Source organism: Bubalus bubalis, chromosome 18 (assembly GCF_019923935.1).
Source record: "Bubalus bubalis isolate 160015118507 breed Murrah chromosome 18, NDDB_SH_1, whole genome shotgun sequence".
Lineage (NCBI taxonomy): Eukaryota > Metazoa > Chordata > Mammalia > Artiodactyla > Bovidae > Bubalus > Bubalus bubalis.
In genome coordinates, this window is record NC_059174.1 from 64,634,029 (window position 1) to 64,657,507 (window position 23,479).

A 23,479-nucleotide genomic window follows, 5' to 3' on the forward strand; every position below is an offset into this window, starting at 1 on the left:
AATGCTCAAACTACCGCACAATTGCACTCATCTCACATGCTCGTAAAGTAATGCTAAAAATTTTCCAAGCCATGCTTCAGCAATATGTGAACCGTGAACTTCCTGATGTTCAAGCTGGTTTTAGAAAAGGCAGAGGAATCAGAGATCAAATTGCCAACATCCGCTGGATCATGGAAAAAGCAAGAGAGTTCCAGAAAAACATCGATTTCTGCTTTATTGACTATGCCAAAGCCTTTGACTGTGTGGATCACAATATACTGTGGAAAATTTTGAAAGAGATGGGAATACCAGACCACCTGACCTGCCTCTTGAGAAATCTGTATGCAGGTCAGGAAGCAACAGTTAGAACTGGACATGGAACAACAGACTGGCTCCAAATAGGAAAAGGAGTACATCAAGGCTGTATATTGTCACCCTGCTTATTTAACTTCTATGCAGAGTACATCATGAGAAACACTGGACTGGAAGAAACACAAGCTGGAATCAAGATTGCCGGGAGAAATATCAATAACCTCAGATATGCAGATGACACCACCCTTATGGCAGAAAGTGAAGAGGAACTAAAAAGCCTCTTGATGAAAGTGAAAGTGGACAGTGAAAAAGTTGACTTAAAGCTCAACATTCAGAAAACTAAGATCATGGCATCCGGTCCCATCACTTCATGGGAAATAGATGGGGAAACAGTGGCAACAGTGTCAGACTTTATTTTTATGGGCTCAAAAATCACTGCAGAGGGTGACTGCAGCCATGAAATTAAAGGACGCTTACTCCTTGGAAGGAAAGTTATGACCAACATAGCTTATTCAAAAGCAGAGACATTACTTTGCCAACAAAGGTCTGTCTAGTCAAGGCTATGGTTTTTTCCTGTGGTGATGTATGGATGTGAGAGTTGGTCTGTGAAGAAGGCTGAGTGCCAAAGAATTGATGCTTTTGAACTGCGGTGTTGGAGAAGACTCTTGAGAGTCCCTTGGACTGCAAGGAGATCCAACCAGTCCACTCTGAAGGAGATCAGCCCTGGGATTTCTTTGGAAGGAATGATGCTAAAGCTGAAACTCCAGTACTTTGGCCACCTCATGCGAAGAGCTGACTCATTGGAAAAGACTCTGATGCTGGGAGGGATTGGGGGCAGGAGGAGAAGGGGACGACAGAGGATGAGATGGCTGGATGGCATCACTGACTCGATGGACGTGAGTCTCAGTGAACTCCGGGAGTTGGTGATGGACAGGGAGGCCTGGCGTGCTGCGATTCATGGGATCGCAAAGAGTCGGACACGACTGAGCGACTGATCTGATCTGATCTGAAGTCTCAATTTATTATTTTATTTGGTTTTTATGTCTGGTAAAAAAAGTCTTTGTTTAACCCATGTTCAAAGAGTGCTCCTCATCCATATCTCCTATAAGATGTATAGTTTGTGTTTCAGACATTCAAGGCTATGAACTTCAGATTAATTACTAAATGATGAGATGTTGATGGTTTCTGTTACTTTATTTTTCATATGGATTATTATCTGAGAGTATTTTGTTGAAAACATTGTTTTAGTCTTAAAACACATTGGCAATTTTATTGAAAATAGACAGTACAGGTGTGGGTCTGTTTCTGTACTCTATATATTTTTATTGTCTTTCCTTTCATCAATATTATACTTTTGTTAGCAAAGCTCTCTAACAATTGTATAATTGATTCTTAAAATCAGACTAAAACCTTTAAAATTTGTGTTCTTTCCAAAATTTGAATATTTTAGGTTTTTTGAATTTTCATACGAATTTTAGAATCATTTTGTCAATTTCTACCAAAGTCACTGGGAATTTGATAGCTGTGTGAACCAACAGCACAATTACAGGAGAATAAATTAAAATATTAAGTCCTTAGGTTCAGAAACATGGTTATGTCTCAGTGAAGTTTTGTGAATTTGCTTTGTAGTTGTTGAATTTTCTTTCATAAATTCCTATATATTTCATATACTGATGCTACCATAAGCAGTATAGTTTTCCAATTTCCAAACATTTATTGTATATTGACTTTTATCCTGTAACCTTGACTAATCAATTAGATCTTATTTTTTTTTAAATATATAGTAAAGGGTTTTCTAAATAGATAATCATGTCATCTGTGAATAATGGCTACTTTGGTTCTTCCTTTACAATTTGTGCATCATTTATTCTCTTTAATTTTCCTGTGTCACCAGAACAGACTCTCAGTGCAACATTACATAGAAGCTGTGAGATTGGACATTCCTCCTTATTCCTGGTATTGGGGGAAAACATCCAAACTTTCCCCATTAAATGTAATGTCAGGTTTTGGTTTCTAACGCTACCATATATTGGTTCTGACATCAATTTTCTGACACTAACTACCTAGAGTTTGTGTCCGTCTCCACATCTTTAAGGGTTCAGTCCTCCACAAGAAAGTCCTCCTCACTTCAGAAAGGAGTTTCAAGTCACAGGGCCCAACTGCACTTCTGGCCAGCTGGCTATAATTTCAGCAGTTCTCATGATCCCCTCAGGTTCAAGAATTGGCTAGAATGGCTCAGAGGACTTACTAAGAGTGCTATACCTATGATTCCAGTTTTGTTATCAAGAATACAGCTCAGGAACAGCCAACGGAACGAATGCAAGGGCAAGGTATGGACAGGTCCCAGGTGTGAGGTTTCCATGACCTGTCTCTGGGGAGTACAGACATACCACTCTCCTGCACATCAATATGTTCACCAACCAGAAGCCCCATCCAGTCTTGTCCATCCAGTGTTTGGATCAGAATTTGATTACACAGACACAACTGATTAGATCATGGTCACATGCCGGAACAAAATATCTAGTCCCTCTTCTCTCCCCACAGGTCTGTCTGGCTCAGTTTCAAACTTTTAATCATCCACTTGGTCTTTCTGGTAACCAGTCCTCATCCTGAAACTTTCTAGGGGCTTATCAAGAGTCACTCCATCAGCACCAGAAAGACTCCTATCACACCAGGAATTTCATGATTTCTCAAGCTCTGTGACAGGAAACTGGGACAAAGACCAGATATATTCATTATACCATACCTTCTAGTTAATACGGATTAAATTAATATATGTTCAATTGTTAAACCAATGTTGTGTGCGTGCGTGCTAAGTCGCTTCAGTCATGTCTGACTCTTGGCAACCCTTGGACTGTAGCCTGCCAGGCTCCTCTGTCCATGGGATTCTCCAGGCAAGAATACTGGAGGGGGTTGCCATGCCCTCCTCCAGGGGGTCTTCACGACCTAGGGATTGAACCTGCATTTCCTACATTGCAGGCAGATTTTTAACAGCTGAGTCACCTGGGAAGCCCCTAAACCAACCTTATATTCATGATCAATCTCACTAGGTTGTAATCATTATCAGGAGTGTAAAACTGGCTTAACAATTCAAAATATGCCATATATAAATACACACATTTAATTCTCTAAAATTTTGTTAAGGATTTTTTTTTTTTTTTTTTTTTTTTTTTTGCATCTACACTCACACCCTGATATATTTCATTACCTGGTTTTGCTTTTAGGGAACTAAGATCCCACATGCCACATGGCACAGTCAAAATATAAAACAATCACACATTATCCATTATGTCTCAAAGATATCTAGTGCTATACCTTCTTTCCTTGCTTATATTTATAAACATGTGATTTCTGTTTTTTTTTTCCTGATGTAATTGGAGGTTTTATCAATTCTACTAATTTATTCAAAGTATCTGCTTTAGGATGATTCATAGATTCTCTTGAAAAAAAAAATAAAGTACATGAAATTGATTCTTAATATACTGGAAAAAATACCAGTAACCTATCGGAGAGAGCAAATAAATGATACGAGCCCCATGGCCATCTCAGGTTTCCATGAAAGGAAGTTCCCAGGCTCTAATACAAAAGTGCTGAGACCAGGGAGACTCCCAAAATCATCCTGATGTGAGAAAGAACTTACAACCTGGGCCTGCTAAGGTGTCTGGAGTCCAACAGAGCACAGGACAAGAGAGAGACCTACAGAGGGTCATCTTCAAGTATTCAGCTCAGTACAAATCTGTATATATAGGTAGGGGAGGACCAGAGGTTGAGTAAAGAAACACCCAAAAGGATTCAATGAAACAATTTCCAAGGATAATGTAGAGAACAGAATAGCACCTGTTCCAATCAATTTAAATCAGAAACCTTAGGAAGCATATGGTAGAAAATACAGAATGACTTGTGTCTCAGCAGAGGGTGAGAAAATAGCCTTAAAATGATTGCTGCAATAATTCCACCTAAAAATGTTTGGAATTAAGATCCCCAAAGATCATACTCTTTCTAAGGAACTTAAGCATGTAAAATATCGAGAATGTCTCTGGGACTTCTCTGGTGGTCCAGTGGTTGAGACTTCGCCTTCCAATGAAGGGGGTGCAGGTTTGAACCCCAGTCAAGTAGCTAAGATCCCACATGCCTCATGGTCAAAAAAACCAAAACATACAACAGAAACAATATTGTAACAAATTAATAAAGGCTTTTAAAAAACAGTCCACATTAAAAAAAACCTTAAAAATATATAAAGAATATCTACTGAAAAGCAGGTATTTTCAGTACCCAAAAAGGCAAAGGGCTTCCCTTGTGGCTCAGCTAGTAAAGAATCTGCCTGCAATGCGGGAGACCTGGGTTTGATCCCTGGGTTGGGAAGATCCCTGGAGAAGGGAATAGCTACCCACTCCAGTATTCTGGCCTGGAGAATTCCATGGATTGTATAGTCCATGGGGTCGCAAAAAGTCGGGCATGACTGAGCAACTTTCACTCACTCAAAAAGGCAAAATGCGTATTGAATCAAAACTACACAATGTTAACAGTGTGTGACAAGGTGGATTTTAGGGCAAAGAATATCACTATAGATAAAGAGCACCCCAGGCCTTAGCTGTGGCATGGGGGACCTATTCCCTGACCAGGGACTGACCCAGGCCCCACGCACTGGGAGCCCAGTCTAACGCTCCAGTGGCACAATCGGCTAGCGCACGGTACTTACACAGAGCCGTAACCGCCGGGCCACCAGGGAAGTCCCAAGAAGGCCTTTTATTAATGCTAAAGAGGTCTACTCATTAAGTGGACATAACAGTAGGAAATGTTTATTCACCTAATAAAAAGACACAAAGCAAATAAAAAAATAAAAATAGAATAAAAATAAATAGCACAAAGGAAAACATGATAGAACTAAATAGAAAACTAGGAAAATCCACTTTTAGAGTCAGAGATGTCAACAACCCCATTCAAATTCAGAGCAGTGCCCATCCCATGAGTAAGGACACAGAAAACTTAGACATTATTAATTACATTAACTTGAGATGACATTTGTAGAAACTCTCCACCAAACAAGAAAACAATATGCATTCAAGTTAACGTGAAACGCAGGATAACCCATATTCTGGGCCATAAAGCAAATACCTATAAATGAAAATAATTCAAGTCATAATGTGTATACTTTGACTATAATGAATTAAATTAGAAATCAATTACCAAAAAGAAAAGCCCAAATAACATACTTCTTAAAGAACCATGTGTCAGAAGAAATTTAAAATGAAACTGGAAAAGGTTTAAAATAATTTAAATGAAAATACAACATATTAAGTTTTGTGGGAGGTAATTAAAGTAGTTGTTACAGGGTGGTTCTTAGTATTCAGCAACTATATTAGCAAAAAACCCAAAGGTTTCAAATGAAGGAACTCAGCTTCTATGCTAAAATGTAGCAGAAGAGAAATGAAAGATAATAAAAGCAAAAGGTAACGAACAGTAAAGTCAAAATGAGGGGAAACAAAACAGAAAAATCAGTGAAGTCAAGTGCTCTAAGAAGATCAATAAAGCTGATTAACTTGCTGGTAAAGAAAAAAAAATACAGACATTATCAGTATAAAAATAAGAGAGGAGGCACCACTACAGATTCTACAGGTACTAAAATAAGAGAATAGCTTGAAAATTTTGACTACTTAAAAAACCCCACGAGAGATACAAACTACCAAAGCTCACTGTATGTATAGGTGTGTGTGTGGAGGTGGGGGGAGGGGGTAAATTCTATAAACCTAGGTCCACTATAGTTTTCCAAGTGGCGTTAGTGGTAAGCAATCTGCCTGCCAATTCAGGAGACGCAAGAGAGGCAAGATCCCCTGCAGAAGAAAATGGCAACCCACTGCAGTACTCTTGCCTGGAAAATCCCATGGACGGAGGGCCTGGTAGGTTACAGTCCATGGGGTCACAAAGAGTCAGACATGACTGAGCCACTTCACTACACTACTAAGAGAGGCAAGTTCAATCCCTGGGTTGGGAAGATCCTCTGGAGCAGGAAATGGCAACCCACTCCAATATTCTTGCCTGGAAAATCCCATGGACAGAGGAACCTGGTGGTCTCCAGAGGGAGAGTCGGACACGACTGAGCAACTAAGCATAGCACAGGTTCACTATGGAATTTTACAGTTAGAAACTTTTCCACAAAATAGACTCCTGGCCTACATACTTCACTGGTGAATTCTATCAAACAAGAAAGAAATACTGTCAATTCTTCACAAACTTGTCCAGAAAATTAAAGAGCAGGGGATACTTAACCAACTTATTCTGTAAACCCAACATTACGCTGATAGCAACCAAACCCAAGCATTAAAAATATCAGAGCAAAAAAAAAAAAAAAAGAGAGAGAGAGAGAGACTAACAGCTCTCGTGAGCATAGATACAAAAATCTTCAACAAGAAAAGAAAACCACTGTATAAAGTTGAACCATGCATAAAAAGAGTAGTGCATCATGATCAAATGGGATTTACCTCAGAAATGCAAGGTTGTTTAACTTTTGAAATCAGTCAATATAATTCCTCATTAAAAGGCTTTGCTAAGTCGCTTCAGTCATGTCCAACTCTGTGCGACCCCATGGACTGCAGCCTACCAGGCTTCTCCATCCGTGGGATTCTCCAGGCAAGAACACTGGAGTGGGTTGCCATTTCCTTCTCCAATGCATGAAAGTAGAAAGTGAAAGTGAAGTCGCTCAGTCGTGTCTGACTCTTTGCGACCCCATGGACTGCAGCCTACCAGGCTCCTCCATCCATGGGATTTTCCAGGCAAGAGTACTGGAGTGGGGTGTCATTGCCTTCTCCCTTAAAAGGCTATACACAAAGGTAAAAAAAGAAAAACTATGATTGTGGTCACCAGTATCCAAGAAATGCTCCCACAAATACCTACCACGTTGCATTCTTACTGTTGTAAAGTGAGTCCCCTTGCACTGTGTACCAGGATTAGTCTGTATTATCCATAGAGTAAGTCAGAGACGGTGGCACATCACCTCCAGGTTAAGGTCATAACAGAAACTATAGCTTTGTCCTTGTGAGTTCTCTCCTGGGTCACTTGCTTTGGAACTACTTCTCTAAAGTGGAATACTGTAAGTAAAAGTATGGATGAAAAAGAATGAACTGATACACAGAACATTGATAAATCACAAAATAATTATGCAGAGTTTAAAAAGCTAGAACCATAAAAATACATTTTAAGTTATTCTATACTCATGAGCTCCTTATTGCCAAATTCAGACTGAAATGGAAGAAAGTAGGGAAAACCACTAGACCATTCAGGTATGATCTAAATCAAATCCCTTATGATTATACCGTGGAAGTGAGAAATAGATTTAAGGGACTAGATCTGATAGAGTGCCTGATGAACTATGGAGAGAGGATCGTGACATTGTACAGGAGACAGGGATCACGACCATCCCCATGGAAAAGAAATGCAAAAAAGCAAAAAATGGCTGTCTTGGGAGGCCTTACAAATAGCTATGAAAAGAAGTGAAAATCAAAGGAGAAAAGGAAAGATATAAGCATCTGAATGCAGACTTCCAAAGAATAGCAAGAAGAGATAAGAAAGCCTTCCTCAGCGATCAATGCAAAGAAATAGAGGAAAACAACAGAATGGGAAAGACTAGAGATCTCTTCAAGAAAATTACAGATACAAAGGGAACATTTCATGCAAAGATGGGCTCGATAAAGGACAGAAATGATATGGACCTAACAGAAGAAGAAGATATTAAGAAGAGGTGGCAAGAATACACAGAAGAACTGTACAAACAAGATCTTCACAACCAAGATAATCACGATGGTATGATCACTCACCTAGAGCCAGACATCCTGGAATGGGAAGTCAAGTGGGCCTTAGAAAGCATCACTATGAACAAAGCTAGTGGAGGTGATGGAATTCCAGTTGAGCTATTTCAATCCTGAAAGATGATGCTGTGAAAGTGCTGCACTCAATATGCCAGCAAATTTGGAAAACTCAGCAGCGGCCACAGGACCGGAAAAGGTCAGTTTTAATTCCAATCCCAAAGAAAGGCAATGCCAAAGAATGCTCAAACTACTGCACAACTGCACTCATCTCACATGGTAGTAAAGTAAAGCTCAAAATTCTCCAAGCCAGACTTCAGCAATACGTGAACAGTGAAGTTCCAGATGATCAAGCTGGTTTTAGAAAAGGCAGAGGAACCAGAGATCAATTTGCCAACATCCGCTGGATCATGGAGAAAGCAAGAGAGTTCCAGAAAAATATCTATTTCTGCTTTATTGACTATGCCAAAGTCTTTGTGTGGATCACAATAAACTGTGGAAAACTCTGAAAGAGGTGGGAATAACAGACCACCTGACCTGCCTCTTGAGAAACCTGTACACAGGTCAGGAAGCAAAAGTTAGAACTGGACATGGAATAATAGACTGGTTCCAAATAGGAAAAGGAATACGTCAAGTCTGGATATTGTCACCCTGCTTATTTAACTTATATGCAGAGTACACCATGAGAAAGGCTGGGCTGGAAGAAGCACATGCAGGAATCAGGATTGCCAGGAGAAATATCAATTACCTCAGATATGCAGATGACACCACCCTTATGGCAGAAAGTGAAGAGGAACTAAAAAGCCTCTTGATGAAAGTGAAAGTGGAGAGTGAAAAAGTTGGCTTAAAGCTCAACATTCAGAAAACTAAGATCATGGCATCCGGTCCCATCACTTCATGGGAAATAGATGGGGGAAACAGTGGAAACAGTGTCAGACTTTATTTTTGGGGGCTCCAAAATCACTGCAGATGGTGACTGCAGCCATGAAATTAAAAGACACTTACTCCTTGGAAGGAAAGTTATGACCAACCTAGATAGCTTATTCAAAAGCAGAGACATTACTTTGCCAACAAAGGTTCGTCTAGTCAAGGCTATGGTTTTTCCAGTGGTCATGTACGGATGTGAGAGTTGGCCTGTGAAGAAAGCTGAGCACCGAAGAATTGATGCTTTTGAACTGTGGTGTTGGAGAAGACTCTTGAGAGTCCCTTGGACTGCAAGGAGATCCAACCAGTCCATTCTGAAGGAGATCAGCCCTGGGTGTTCTTTGGAAGGAATGATGCTAAGGCTGAAACTCCAGTAGTTTGGCCACCTCATGTGAAGAGCTGACTCATTGGAAAAGACTCTGATGCTGGGAGGGATTGGGGGCAGGAGGAGAAGGGAACGACAGAGGATGAGATGGCTGGATGGCATCACTGACTCGATGGACGTGAGTCTGAGTTAACTCTGGGAGTTGGTGATGGACAGGGAGGCCTGGCGTGCTGCAATTCATGGGGTCGCAGAGTCAGACACGACTGAGCAGCTGAACTGAACTGAACTTGTCCTTGTAGGTGACAGTGACATCTGCCTACCAAATATTACCCTAGTAAATAATGTCAGGGATGCAGGCAGGTCCCAGGGAATCAAATTCTGAAACATTACCTAGGAACAAGGGACCCAATTCATGCTGTTCCCACATACACCAGAGGTTGACAACCTGCTCAAGAAGACCTTTGTCACACAAATCATCTCGACATACAGGACACACAGTTAGGCCTGCAAAGCCTGGTATTCCTTCCCAGGAGGTCTTGAGCAGTGATGTAAATTAGGCTGAAAGTAGAATAAGAGCTGTTCTTTCTTTATCATTCTGCAAATACCACTGAGACTCAACAGTCGGCGCTCTCACACAAGCTGTTCATTCTTTTAGGCTGGCAAGCCCAATTCTGTTCTCAACTCAACCCACAGAGTGAACAAAATTCCCAGGAGAAAAGATAGCTTAGAAACTAAGGCATGAGTTGCAAAACCAGAACAATATGAGGCAGACAATTTCCAGGTCAGGTGACTTGGGGGCTGATCAAACTCATCACGAGGGTCACAAGAGACCAACACAGTCTGAAACATGGACATCTCTGCAGGCAACCAGCAGAACTAAGCTTGCATTCTTCTGACCGAAAATGGATCACACCCATGCTTCCACCAGTAGGGAGCAGGAAGGAGTGAGGATCATCAATAGGGTCAGGCTACCGATGGTGCCCTCTAGGGAAGACAGGAAGAGCAGAGATCTTGCCCACCAAAGCATCTGGGGTGACATATGCACAATGTGGGGCCCTGCTGTTGCACAGGTGTATGGCTTCTTTCAGACACTGGCAGTGACACGCTTTTGGCAAGCATGCAGAGATCTTTCACACTGGCCAAGGCATGTTATGAAGTACAATACTGCCCCAGAACGCTTCCCACAGAGCTGGCACACAGAACAATCTCCTCAGGGTGGGAGTTCAAACACGAGGCTCATCTTCTAGCTTATAGCTACTCACGAAGGCTCCTCTCAGAGCCTCTCTCTGGTGTCACTCACTATGTTGAATAAGACAGAGTATTGCCTGCTCTCCTAAGGCCTTTCTCCAGCATGAACCTTCCAATGTCTGATGAGGGAAGCCCTTTGCCTGAAGGCTTTCCCACACTCACTGCATTTATACGGCCTTTCTCCAGTATGGATTCGAAGGTGCTGCATAAGCACATGTTTGTGGCTAAAGGCTTTTCCACACTCACTGCACACATACGGCTTCTCACCATTGTGAACTCTCTGGTGGGCAATAAGATCGGAGCTTTGGCTGAAAAACTTCCCACATGCAATGCACTCATAAGGCCGTGCCCCAGTATGAACACTCCAGTGCTTAATGAGTCTGTATTTGTGGCCGAAGTATTTCCCACATTCACTGCACTCATAAGGCCTTTCTCCGGTGTGGATACTCTCGTGCTGAACAAGCGTGGATTTGTGACTGTAGGCTTTCCCACATTCGCCGCACTTGTAAGGCCGTGCTCCAGTGTGGACTCTCTGGTGTACAATGAGATTAGAGCTATGATTAAAAACTTTCCCACATATGCCACACTCATAAGGCATCTCTCCAGTGTGGATCCTCTGGTGCTGTGCAAGTATGGGTTTGCGGCTAAAGGTTTTCCCACATTCGCTGCACTTGTAAGGCCTCTCTCCAGTGTGGACTCTCTGGTGCTGAACAAGTGAGTCTTTGCGGCTGAAGGCCTTCCCACATTCGCTGCACTCATAATGCTTTTGTCCACTGTGAAAGACCTCTGCACAGTGGGTGTCACTTTGTGGCTTCCACTTGCTAAGAGGGTAATGCTGCTGAAACATGCTTGAGCTGGTTGGGAAATCCTCACAACCCTCCCCGGTGGTAAAAGGTGTCTCCGATGACTGGACAGGGCAGCTGCTCACAAGAAGGGCCCTGTGCACGTCCCTCCTGTGGGGTTTCTCTCCACTGTGCTGATTGTGGAGGGGGAAGTTTGCACTGAACCACAGCTGTTTCCCACATGCTACACACAAGTATGGTTTCTGCCCAGGACGTGTTTCCTGGTGCTCAGCCATGTGCAGAACATCTCTCAAGATCGGGCCACATGTCTCACAGGGGTGGGCCTTCTGGGAAGATGGAATCGTCTTAGGAATCATGCCCTTAGACACTCTTTTTACAGAAATGCTCTGCTCAAAACGGATCTCATCGTCCTCCATTCCATGCCAACAACCTGAAAGCAGACAAATGCTGGTAAAGTACACAGTGACACTGGTGGGAAGGGGCAGTTATTACAAATGTGCGTTTATCAAAACTAAGACTGAGGTCTGCCTTCAGGACAAAAGGCCAGGGTGCAAGTTGAGTAAAGGGCTGCTCCACAGTCTTTGGCATCTAAAGGTCACAGGCTGGAAGCGGCTTTGATGGGGAGAGGACACAGATCTGATGAACAGCCCAGAAAGAGCCAGGGTCCCCAATGAAATTATCTACAAATGCATTGTAGGAAGGCCTTGGCGGCTGGGGAGACATGCAGAAGAGTGTGTTTACTAAACAGCTACAAATGAATAGAATAGCTGGTATTGAAGAATTATTTGAAGGACGTGCACCTCTCATGACACACAGAGCATATAAGCCAGTGTTGGAGAGCAGTACAGAGGAAGCAGTGGAGAGGAACAGCTGAGATGTGGGCAGAGGTGAGGAACTGCCAAAGGCCAAAGGTCACAGCATAAAAGGTAAGTGGGTAAACAAGGCAGTAAAGACAGGAATGAAGTGTGGGCAGTGGCCTTGGCACTTAAACCACTGTGGGCACTGAGAGGCTGGGGAGTGACCAGAACCCAGCCTGACATCACACTTTCCCCAGCTCCCACTCACCAGGGCTACCTGCACTCTGAGTCTCTCTGGTCAGGGCTGGAATTGTGTCGGCCCAGTCAGAGGCCCAGGGCTCCCTGCCCAGCTCCTGTGGGGAAACCCCATGGGACATGGAAGATGCATATCCTAAGGAAAAGACAGGACAGGTAAATGGCCAGGTGTGGGTGACCCACCCCTCAGAGAAGAAACCTAAATATGAAAATAACTCTGAAGTATTGTCTTGTAGGAATAGCCTAGTGGTCCCGACAAGTAGTGATTGTACTGGGTCCTTGGGATTCCTGATACAGGTAGGCTATGAGAAATGTCAGCTAGAGGAAGGGGACACAATCTGGGGCACAGGAGTGCCATGAATCTGGACAGAGGCACCCAGTCAGGGAGAGGACAAACCGGACATGATCCACTGGGTAACAACTGGACACTTCACGCCTGCGTTCCTCCATGCAAGCCTTCAGGGCAGCAGGTAGTGGGACCACTCAGAAATCAGAAGTGCTAGAGCCCACAGTTCACACCTGGCACCCATGGCACCTACTCCAGGGAACCATGGCGGTGGTGGTACTGCCTATGGTTCTGATGCAGGAAACAGGGAAGGGGGAGAGCCTAGTCCAGGCACTGCAGGGGACAAGAGGGCCTTACCCAGTGAGGCCATCAGTGCAAAGTTCTCCAGCATCACTTCGCGGTACAGGAGCCTCTGAGCCTCATCAAGGAGCCCCCACTCCTCCTGGGAGAAGGACACGAACACGTCCTCAAAGGTCACATTCCCCTGCCACAATGGGGAGAGCAGTCTGTGAGCAGTCTCCTTCCCAAGGATCCCATCTGCCCCCACAGAACTCCCCTGACCATTCCTTCCCACCCAGCTCCTCAACTCAGAGGAACCCCCAGCACCAGGTGCCATATATGTCTGCTCTCTTCTCAGGGTCCCGTTGGTCACTGTGTCCACCCACAGCAATAACAGGCAGGTGGGGCAGAAAGACCCCATTTTCTGGGACCCCCAATTCTGGGGCTGGCATGGCGCACAGGACCCCCACCCACCTCCTTCCAGCCAGTTCTTTGAAAGTTGCTAAAATCATGATTACCAGACAACCAAAGTTAGGCTCATCTTTATTCCTTAAGCCCCCCAAATCAGGGCCCAAGTGCCATCAATTCACACTCCTTTTCCACATGCACATTGCTCTTCTAGATCACTCTACCACAACTCTGGCTGCTTACCCAGTTATTGGCCTCCACCATCATCTTCCTAGCTCATTAACTGCCCCCCAGAGAGCAGAGACTGCTGGGTAATGTAGTTCACATGCCGCCAAACCTTGAGGAAATCGACAGGTTAGGTGCGGAGCTGGCGCGCAGCCATTTGCAGGCACCTGTTACTGAGTAACCGTTACCAGGAAACCATTCCCGGGAGACTGCAGGAGGGTGTTGCAGCCTGGAGCAGAGACCAGCACCTTGCCTCATGATTCCAGGGTGCGGCAAACTGCACCTTCTTGACTATCCTAGTAAGTATGCCAAACGGACATTCTTCGGGTGGGACGTGCTCTCTGCTGCGCTTCACTGCCTGCCCCTGAGTCCGTCCCCATGGTAACAAAACAAGATGTTCCTAATCAACAGCAGAGCCATAACTTTACTCCCTCTTTAGGGTGCGCTGATCAAACTCCCCAGTATAGCTATTCCCTAATGATCTCATGTGACTTCTGCCAATAAAAGTGCGGGCTGAAAGGAGCCATATTGTCTTCCTGTCATGGAGCGCAGGAGGGTCCCCTGACTCCCCGCTTGCCAAATTATATGTCTGTTTTTCCTTACATGCTCGCTGTATCAGGTCTTTCTCACCGTCTGTGCCAGACGCGGCACAGGGCACTCTTGTGCTGCTGTAGTTTCTCCCTTGTGAACCTATGTACATGCCATCTTCTACTTTTTGGATGTCTCTCTCCTGAACCCCTCCATATAACTTCAGCCCCATGTCCAGCAGCTCACAGGATACCTCAAGGGCTCTCTGGCACATCTCAGACTCTCCACGTGGCCACAAATAAACTACTGATACCCATATGCAGAGTTACTTCTACCACTAACTTGCCCACGTCAGCTGATGGCGCTTCTACCCTTCTGACTGATATGGCCTAACACCTTGGGGCTGTCTCTTTCTTACACAGAAAATCTGACCCAATCACTTCTCCCGTCTACACAGCGACCCCTCTGGCCCAACCATTTATTACAACTCGCCTGGAATACAGAAGCAGCCTTCTCCCGTCTTTCTCCTTACCTCTATCCTAATTCCCTCAACCCTCACCACATAGCCTGTTCTCCACTTGGAATTCAGAATTGTCTTTGTTGCTGTTTAGTCACTAAGCTGTGCCCAACTCTTTGAGACCGCATGGATTGTAGCCCACCGGGCTCCTCTGTCCATGGGATTTCCCAGGCAAGAACACTGCAGTGGATTGCCATTTCCTTCTCCAAGGGATCTTCCCAACCCAGGGATCAAACATAGCATCTACAGGGAAGCTGTGAAAACCCAGATCAGATCACCTCGCTCCTCTGCTCCACATCTGCCTCAGAACAGAGGCCTAGCTTCTCAGTTGGCCATTTCAGGCCTGACTCCTGCTACCAGACTTGGTGATGATCTGTAGGTTTTCTTTCTTTTTTTTTTTTAATTCCGAATTCAATCTCACCATCAGGTATGCTGGTTCCTGTGCCTGGAACTGCCACACCTTATTCCAATGGTCACCAGGAGTCAGTGTCCTGCCATATAACTCCTGGACTGGACTGAGAACTCTGAGGTTGGTGTTTCTCAGGGGTCCTCAGACTCAAGAGCTGGGAGAGTACAAGGTAACGCGTTCTATGAAACCACAATCCTGGAGCCCTGATGGGTGAAGGTGAAGGTGGAATCGATGAGAGACTGGACATCCTTGTCTCACTGTATAAATCCCATAATTACTTCTGAGATTGGGGAACCTATAGATACAGGGAACCTGTGAGAGAGAAGCAACCACGAAATAGCCCCGAGAGAGCCTCAGGCCTCTCTCCTGGTGCTGCTCGGCCATAAGGACCTGGAGCTGACAGTCTACCCTGTGTGCCGCAGTCCTCTAGGCCATCTAACAACTGCGTGGCCTTGGACCATCTCTCAACATTTCTGTGCTCCACTGTCCTCTCTCTCGCGTCAAGTTTGCTCACACCTGGACAGTCTACATTTTAAACCATCAGATATGGTCTCTCTGTTTAGAACCTTCCGTGCTCCCATCACCTTCAGAATGAAGGCACAGCTGCTCAGACCCTCTGATCTTTTCAGACACCAAAGACTCAGACTCCAGGTTTCCCATATGCTCTGCACATTCCGGCCTCAACTTCTGTAACGTCCTGTCATCCCATCACGCGGGCTGTCAGAAATGTCCGCCCAACAGCGCCCCTACAGTCGGGACACAGGGCCCAGAGCTGCGGAGCTCTGAGGCTTCCCTCATTCGAGGCTTCAGGATTCAGAGACGGAGGTCCAGGGAGGACCCAGGGGCGCAGCACCCACCTGCGCCGGGTCCGTCAGCACCGCGGCCGCCATCGGCACCTGCGAACTGGGGAAGGCGAGAGGCTGCAGAGCGACAGGTGCTAGGTCCTGGGCTCCGGCGGCCGGGTCACCCGAGCAGCGCCACTACCAATCCTCAGGTCCGCCTCTGTTTAGGGCAACAACGCCTCTCACGTTTTCCCCATCGCGTCACCCCTTGTGTGACGTAGCCTCCTGGATACGGATCTGGTGGACGAATCCGAAAGCAAACACTATGTCCGCCCAAAACGGGAACAGGAAGTCCCACCCAGGCATCGTCCCTATGAACGGAAACTCCCCTTTCGTGGGGCCTCATTGGCCCAGAGCTGCCGAGGCTCCTGGGTAATGTAGTTCCCAAAGCACCAACGATGAAGTGGGGCATTGGCGCCACCTGCAGGTCACAAATGGCGCTACCTAGCTAACGCCGCCTAGAAAAGGTTTCTTTCAGTTTGAGGATTAGGCAGTTTTGGATCATGGAAAAAGCAAGAGAGTTCCAGAAAAACATCTATTTCTGCTTTATTGACTATGCCAAAGTCTTTTACTGTGTGGATCACAATAAACTGTGGAAAATTCTGAAAGAGATGGGAATACCAGACCACCTGACCTGCTTCTTGAGAAACCTATATGCAGGTCAGGAAGCAACACTTAGAACTGGACGTGGAACAACAGATTGGTTCCAAATAGGAAAAGGAGTACGTCAAGGCTGTATATTGTCACCCTCTTGTTTAACTTATATGCAGAGTACATCATAAGAAACGCTGGGCTGGAAGAAGCACACGCTGGAATCAAGATTGCCGGGAGACATACAAATAACCTCAGATATGCAGATGACGCCACCCTTATGGCAGAAAGTGAAGAGAAACTAAAAAGCCTCTTGATGAGAGTGAAAGGGCAGAGTGAAAAAGTTGGCTTAAAGCTCAACATTCAGAAAACGAAGATCATGGAATCTGGCCCCATCACTTCATGGGAAATAGATGGGGAAACAGTGTCAGACTTTATTTTTGGGGCTCCAAAATCACTGCAGATGGTGATTGCAGCCATTAAGTTAAAACACGCTTACTCCTTGGAAGGAAAGTTATGACCAACCTAGATAGCATATTCAAAAGCAGAGATATTACTTTGCCAACAAAGGTCCGTCTAGTTAAGGCTATGGTTTTTCCAGTGGTCATGTATGGATGTGAGAGTTGGACTGTGAAGAAAGCTGAGCACCGAAGAATTGATGCTTTGAACTGTTGTGTTGGAGAAGACTCTTGAGAGTCCCTTGGACTGCAAGGAGATCCAACCAGGCCATTCTGAAGGAGATCAACCCTGGGACTTCTTTGGAAGGACTTATGCTAAAGCTGAAACTCCAATACTTTGGCCACCTGATGCGAAGAGTTGACTCATTGGAAAAGACTGATGCTGGGAGGGATTGAGGGCAGGAGGAGAAGGGGATGCCAGAGGATGAGATGGCTGGATGGCATCACTGACTCGATGGACATGAGTTTGAGTGAACTCCGGGAGTTGGTGATGGACAGGGAGGCCTCAGTTCAGTTCAGTCACTTAACCGTGTCCGACTCTTCACGACCCCATGAATTGCAGCACGCCAGGCCTTTGTTGGCAAAGTAATATCTCTGCTTTTGAATATGCTATCTAGCTTGGTCATAACTTTCCTTCCAAGGAGTAAGTGTCTTTTAATTTCATGGTTGCAATCACCATCTGTGGTGATTTTGGAGCCCCAAAAAATAAAGTCTGACACTGTTTCCACTGTTTCCCCATCTATTTCCCATGAAGTGATGGGGCCAGATTCCATGATCTTCGTTTTCTGAATGTTGAGTTTTAAGCCAACTTTTTCACTCTTTCACCTTCATCAAGAGGCTTTTTAGTTCCTCTTCACTTTCTGCCATAAGGGTGGTGTCATCTGCATATCTGAGGTTATTGATATTTCTCCCAGCAATCTTGATTCCAGCTTGTGCTTCTTCCAGCCCAGCATTTCTCATGATGTACTCTGCATATAAATTAAATAAGCAGGGTGACAATATACAGACTTGATGTACTCCTTTTCCTATTTGGAACCAGTCTGTTGTTCCATGTCCAGTTCTAACTGCTGCTTCCTGACCTGCATACATATTTCTCAAGACGCAGGTCAGGTGGTCTGGTATTCCAATCTTTCAGAATTTTCCACAGTTTTTTGTGATCCAAACAGGCAAAGGCTTTGGCATAGTCAATAAAGCAGAAATACATGTTTTTCTGGAACTGTCTTGCTTTTTCTATGATCCAGCGGATGTTGGCAATTTGGTCTCTGGTTCCTCTGCCTTTTCTAAAACCAGCTTGAACAACTGGAAGTTCACGGTTCACATATTGCTGAAGCCTGGCTCGGAGAATTTTGAGCATTACTTTACTAGTGTGTGAGATGAGTGCAACTGTGCGGTAGTTTTAGCATTCTTTGGCATTGCCTTTCTTTGGGAGGCCTGGTGTGCTGCAATTCATGGGGTTGCAAAGAGACACCACTGAGCAACTGGACCGAACTGACTGAAGGTATGGGAAAGTCATTTTGGCTTATGCAATAATTTAACTTGAACGTTAGGCTAACCAAAACAGCCTGTGTGTGGCTTATCAAATATGCACTGCACATGTGCATTTGTTATTAAAGAAAAGAACACACTGACCAGAAGTAAAGACTGTCCATTTTTGAGATAAAGATAAAAACATCTCCCCTTCCTGGGATGCCAAAGCTATTACTCCTTTGATGATAACATTCCTTTGCCAGGTGCCAAGGCCGTATTGAGTAGTGCATGTGCTGATGTGGTTTTCAGTTTGCTCTTGTTTTCTGGGATCTTTGACTACGTCATCGCCTACATTCAGAACTCAGTCTTTGCTTCATCACCAAGTTTTTGATATTGGACATCGCACTGGCAAAGGAAACTTGGTAACATATAATTGGTTCACTCTAAGGAAACCACTTTCTTGTGGTCCTCAAGATCCTCTTTAAGTCCTTCAAGAGAATGAAGGACTGGAGCACCAGCTGCGCAGGGACATTGAAATACAAGCCCATCTACAATAAGGATGGTCTCTAGATGACAGTCTGGCAGAGTTCCTCACTACTACTCCACCACCATCTCTGCAGCTCTGTTACTCAATGCAAGTCCGTGTGGCCCACAAACAGTGAGGCCAAATTATACCAAAACGTAGGAGTTTGGAGCAGTGAAAGGTTCACTGCAGAGACAGGTAAGGAGATGGATTTCTCATGCCCCAAACCCCGGACTCCCTAAAAGTTTTAAGAAAAACTGAAAAGTGAGGGAGGGGTCAGGTTAGTTGTATGGGGTAAAAAGACATGAGCGTTGAGGGGAGGCCTGGCAGAAAGGGATGCAAGCTGATCCCTAAACTCCATCCCAGACACACCCAGGAGAGCTCACATATATGCTACAAAATAACTGCAGAGACTTTTCAACTGCTACACTTGTGCCCTAGGCACACAGTGGATACAAAATGACCACAGGAGCTCTCTCTAACCTTGGGCAGTTAGGCAGTTAGGAGCTGATACAGGGTTTATGAATATTCTACGTCTAATTATCATAGGTGGAATTATGGGGAGATATAAACAATTTACCCTGCTTATATATAATTTATAATTGTTAATCAGCCTCGAGTGTATGCCCATTTGTATTCCCTTTCATTGATTTGTGGTGGGTACAAGCCCTACATTGCACAGGACATAACCAAAAGGAGGAGTTGTTGTTGTTCTCAGCCTTTGTTCCAAGGAGCAAGTGTCCTTTAATTTCATGGCTGCAGTCATCAACTGCAGTGATTCTGGAGCCCCCCGAAAAATAAAGTCTGTCACTGTTTCCATTGTTCAGTTCAGTTCAGTCAGTCGCTCAGTTGTGTCTGACTCTGCGACCCCATGGACCGCAGCACGCCAGGCCTCCCTGTCCATCACCAACTCCTGGGGTTTACCCAAACTCATGTTCATTGAGTTGGTGATGCCATCCAACCATCTCATCCTCTGTTGTCCCCTTCTCCTCCTGCCCTCTGTTGTCCCCTTCTCCTCCTGCCTTCAATCTTTCTCAGCATCAGGGTCTTTTCAAATGAGTCAGCTCTTTGCATCAGGTGGCGAAAGTATTGGAGTTTCAGCTTCAACATCAGTCCTTCCGTTGTCAACTCATCTATTTGCCATGAAGTGATGGGACCAGATGCCATGATCTTAATTTTTTGAATGTTGAGTTTCAAGCCAGCTTTTTCACTTTCTTCTTTCACTTTCATCAAGAGTCTCTTTAGTTCCTCTTTGCTTTCTGCTATAGAGTGGTGCCATTTACATATCTGAGGTTATTGATATTTCTCCTGTCAACCTTGATTCCAGCTTGTGCTTCATCCAGCCTGGCATTTTGCATCTTGTGCTCTTTATATAAATTAAATAAATGGGGGCGGGGGGAGGGGAACAATATACAGCCTTGATGTACTCCTTTCCCAATTTGGAACCAGTCTGATGTTCCTTGTCTGGTTCTGTTGGTTCTTCACCTTCATACAGGTTTCTCAGGAGGCAGGTAAGATGGTCTGGTATTCCCATCTTTTAAGAATTTTCCACAGTCTGTTGTGATCCACACAGTCAAAGGCTTTAGCATAGTCAGTGAAGCAGAAGTACATGTTTTTCTGGAATTCTGTTGCTTTTTCTATGATCCAACGGATGTTGGCAATTTGATCTCTCGTTCCTCTGCCTTTACTAAATCCAGCTTGAACATTTGGGAGTTCTCACTTCACATACTGTTGAAGTCTAGCTTGGAGAATTTTGAGCATTACTTTGCTAGCATGTGAAATAAGTGCAATTTTGTGGTAGTTTGAACATTCTTTGGCATTGCCCTTCTTTGGGATTGGATTAAAAACTGACCTCTTTAAGTCCTGTGGCCACTGCTGAGTTTTCCAAATTTGCTGGCATATTGAATGTAGCACTTTCACAGCATCATCTTTTAAGATTTGAAATAGTTCAACTTTGAAAAGACCCTGATGCTGGGAAAGATGAGGGCAGGAGGAGAAGGGGACGACAGAGGATGAGATGGTTGGATGGCATCACCGACTCAAAGGATGAGAGTGTGAATAAACTCCGGGATTTGGTGATGGACAGGGAGGTCTGGCGTGCTGCAGTCCATGGGGTTGCAAAGAGTTGGACATGACTGAGTGACTGAACTGAACTGAACTGGAATTCCTTCACCTCCACTAGCTTTGTTCGTAGTGATGCTTCCTAAGGCCTACTTGACTTTGCATTCCAGGATGTCTGGCTCTAGGTGATTAATCACACCATCACGGTTATCTGGGTCATTAAGACTTTTTTTTTTTTTTTGTATAGTCCTGTGTATTCTTGCCACCTCTCCTTAATGTCTTCCGCTTCTGTTAGGTCCATACTGTTTATGTCCTTCGTTGTGCCCTTCTTTGCATGAAAATGTTGCCTTGGTATCTCTAATTTTCTTGAAGAGTTCTCTAGTCTTCCCATTCTATTGTTTTCTCTATTTCTTTGCATTATTCACTTACGAAGTCTTTCCTATCTCTCCTTGCTATTCTTTGGAACTCTGCGTTCAAATGGGTATATTTTTCCTTTTCTCCTTTGCCTTTAGCTTATCTTCTTTTCTCAGCTATTTGTAAGTCCTCCTCAGGCAATCATTTTGCCTTTTTTCATTTATTTTTCTTGGGGATGGTTTTGATCACTGCCTCCTGTACAATGTTACAAACCCCCATCCATAGTTCTTCAGGCACTCTATCAGATTTAATTCCTTGAATATATTTGTCACTTCCACTGTATAATGGTAAGGCCATTTGAATGGCCTAGTGGTTTTCCATACTTTCTTCAATTTAAGTCTCAATTTGGCAATAAGGAATTCTTGATCTGAGCCACAGTCAGCTTCCAGTCTTGTCTTTGCTGACTGTATAGAGCTTCTCCATCTATGGCTGCAAAGAATATAATCAATCTGATTTTGGTATTGACCATCTGGTGATGTCCATATGTAGAGTCGTCTCTTGTGTTGTTGGAAGAGGGTGTTTGCTATGACCAATGTGTTCTCTTGGGAAAACTGTTAGTCTTTGCCCTGTTTCATTTTGTACTCCAAGGCCAAATTTGCCTGTTACTCCAGGTACCTCTTGACTTCCTATTTTTGCACTCCAGTCCCCTATGATGAAAAGGACATATATTTTTGGTGTTAGTTCTAGGTGTTGTAGGCCTTCACAGAACCATTCAACTTCAGCTTCTTCAGCATTAGTGGTTGGGGCATAGACTTGGATTCTGTGATACTGAATGGTTTGCCTTGAAAATGAACCAAGATCATTCTTTCATTTTTGAGATTGCACCCAAGTGCTGCATTTCAAACTCTTTTGTTGACTATAAGGGCTACTCCATTTCTTTTAAGGGCTTCTTTCCCACAGCAGTAGATATAATGGTCATCTGAATTAAATTTGTCCATTCCAGTCCATTTTAGTTCACTGATGCCTAAAAAGGAGAAGACTGGAAGTATAAAAGGGGAAAGCCAAGAGGGCTTGACTGGAAGGATGAGGAGGACTCCTTTGGGAGTGTGAAACTAATAAAAAAAATCTCTCTCAGCCTGAACCAGGCTGTAACTTGTCCTACACCTTTTGGTCCATTGCTCCAAATTTTGTTGTGATGAGACAAGAATTGAGGAAGAGAAATAAACCAACCTGACAGTTGTTGCAAAATTTTGGTTTCAGATCACTTGTTCTTGAGATCAAGTCATGGTCAAATGATGTTTCTATAAACCTACATCAAATGAATGTTATTCTCTGTTACGACAAGAAAGGGCAAGAGCCCAGGGCACAACTTTCACCCTCCAAGGTCTAGGTCCTGGCTGATGAGCAGAGAGTTCCTGCTTGGGCCCATAATCCTGTCAGGGAACATTCATCCTGCGCCCAATCTGGGTCCTCCTGCCAGTGCCCAGGCTGGGCAAAAGAAGCAGGTTTTAGCAGGCAGTCCTCTCAAGGTCAGGTCCCCAGACTCAGCACAGCTATCGTCATTGAGGGAGCCAGGTGCCCAGGACCCAACTAGCCCTCAGGCTCCTCGGATGCCCCAAAGGGAGTGGAGTGTGCCTGCATCCCAGGTCCTGCGGACTGCAACCCATGCACACTGCTGCTGACACCGGGTCACGAAGGCAGGGATGGCAGAGAGGGTCCCCGTTGCCTCAAGACCTAGGTACCACCAGTGGGCCACGGTGGCAAGGGCTCTGGAGCTCCGCAGGACACGGCCCCTGCCTCCCCCTAACAGTGCCCCTCAGCTCACCTGCAGCCACAAAGCCATGAGTCCTGGAGTGTCCCCGGGAGAAACCCACCCTCTGCCACACTCTCCACCAGAGGACCAGCACCTGGCCGGTTGGCCCAGCAGGACCTGTAACCGCCTTACCTAGGTCTGGAACTAACGGTCCCCACAGCTGTCTCGCGGTAACGGTTATGATGTAAGGGCTGCGCGGTAACTGGCCGGAGCAAACGGCTGCGCCCAGCCCCGCCCTATTGCCGGTCCACTTCCTGCAGGTTTGGCGGCGAGTGA

At 44.8% G+C, this 23,479-nt stretch overlaps 1 protein-coding gene across 6 annotated transcripts; it reads right to left on the minus strand.

Annotated features, from left to right (window-relative positions):
* Positions 1–9,504: 9,504 nt before the first annotated feature.
* Positions 9,505–23,439, minus strand: ZNF772 (zinc finger protein 772). Of its 6 annotated transcripts, none has more exons than XM_025270364.3 (4): positions 23,336–23,439; positions 13,086–13,212; positions 12,456–12,578; positions 9,505–11,820 (listed from the first exon to the last, which is right to left on the minus strand). In XM_025270364.3, exons 2-4 carry the CDS (start codon positions 13,117–13,119, stop codon positions 10,673–10,675), a joined length of 1,305 nt encoding a protein of 434 aa, XP_025126149.3. In that variant the 5' UTR covers positions 13,120–13,212; positions 23,336–23,439; the 3' UTR covers positions 9,505–10,672. The 6 variants fall into 6 exon arrangements, with proteins under 6 accessions (XP_025126149.3, XP_044787709.2, XP_025126148.3 ...); XM_044931774.2 differs by lacking the exon at positions 23,336–23,439 and adding an exon at positions 15,952–16,477 and having other exon boundaries at positions 12,465–12,578; XM_025270363.3 differs by lacking the exon at positions 23,336–23,439 and adding an exon at positions 15,952–16,475 and having other exon boundaries at positions 13,086–13,170.
* Positions 23,440–23,479: the final 40 nt, after the last annotated feature.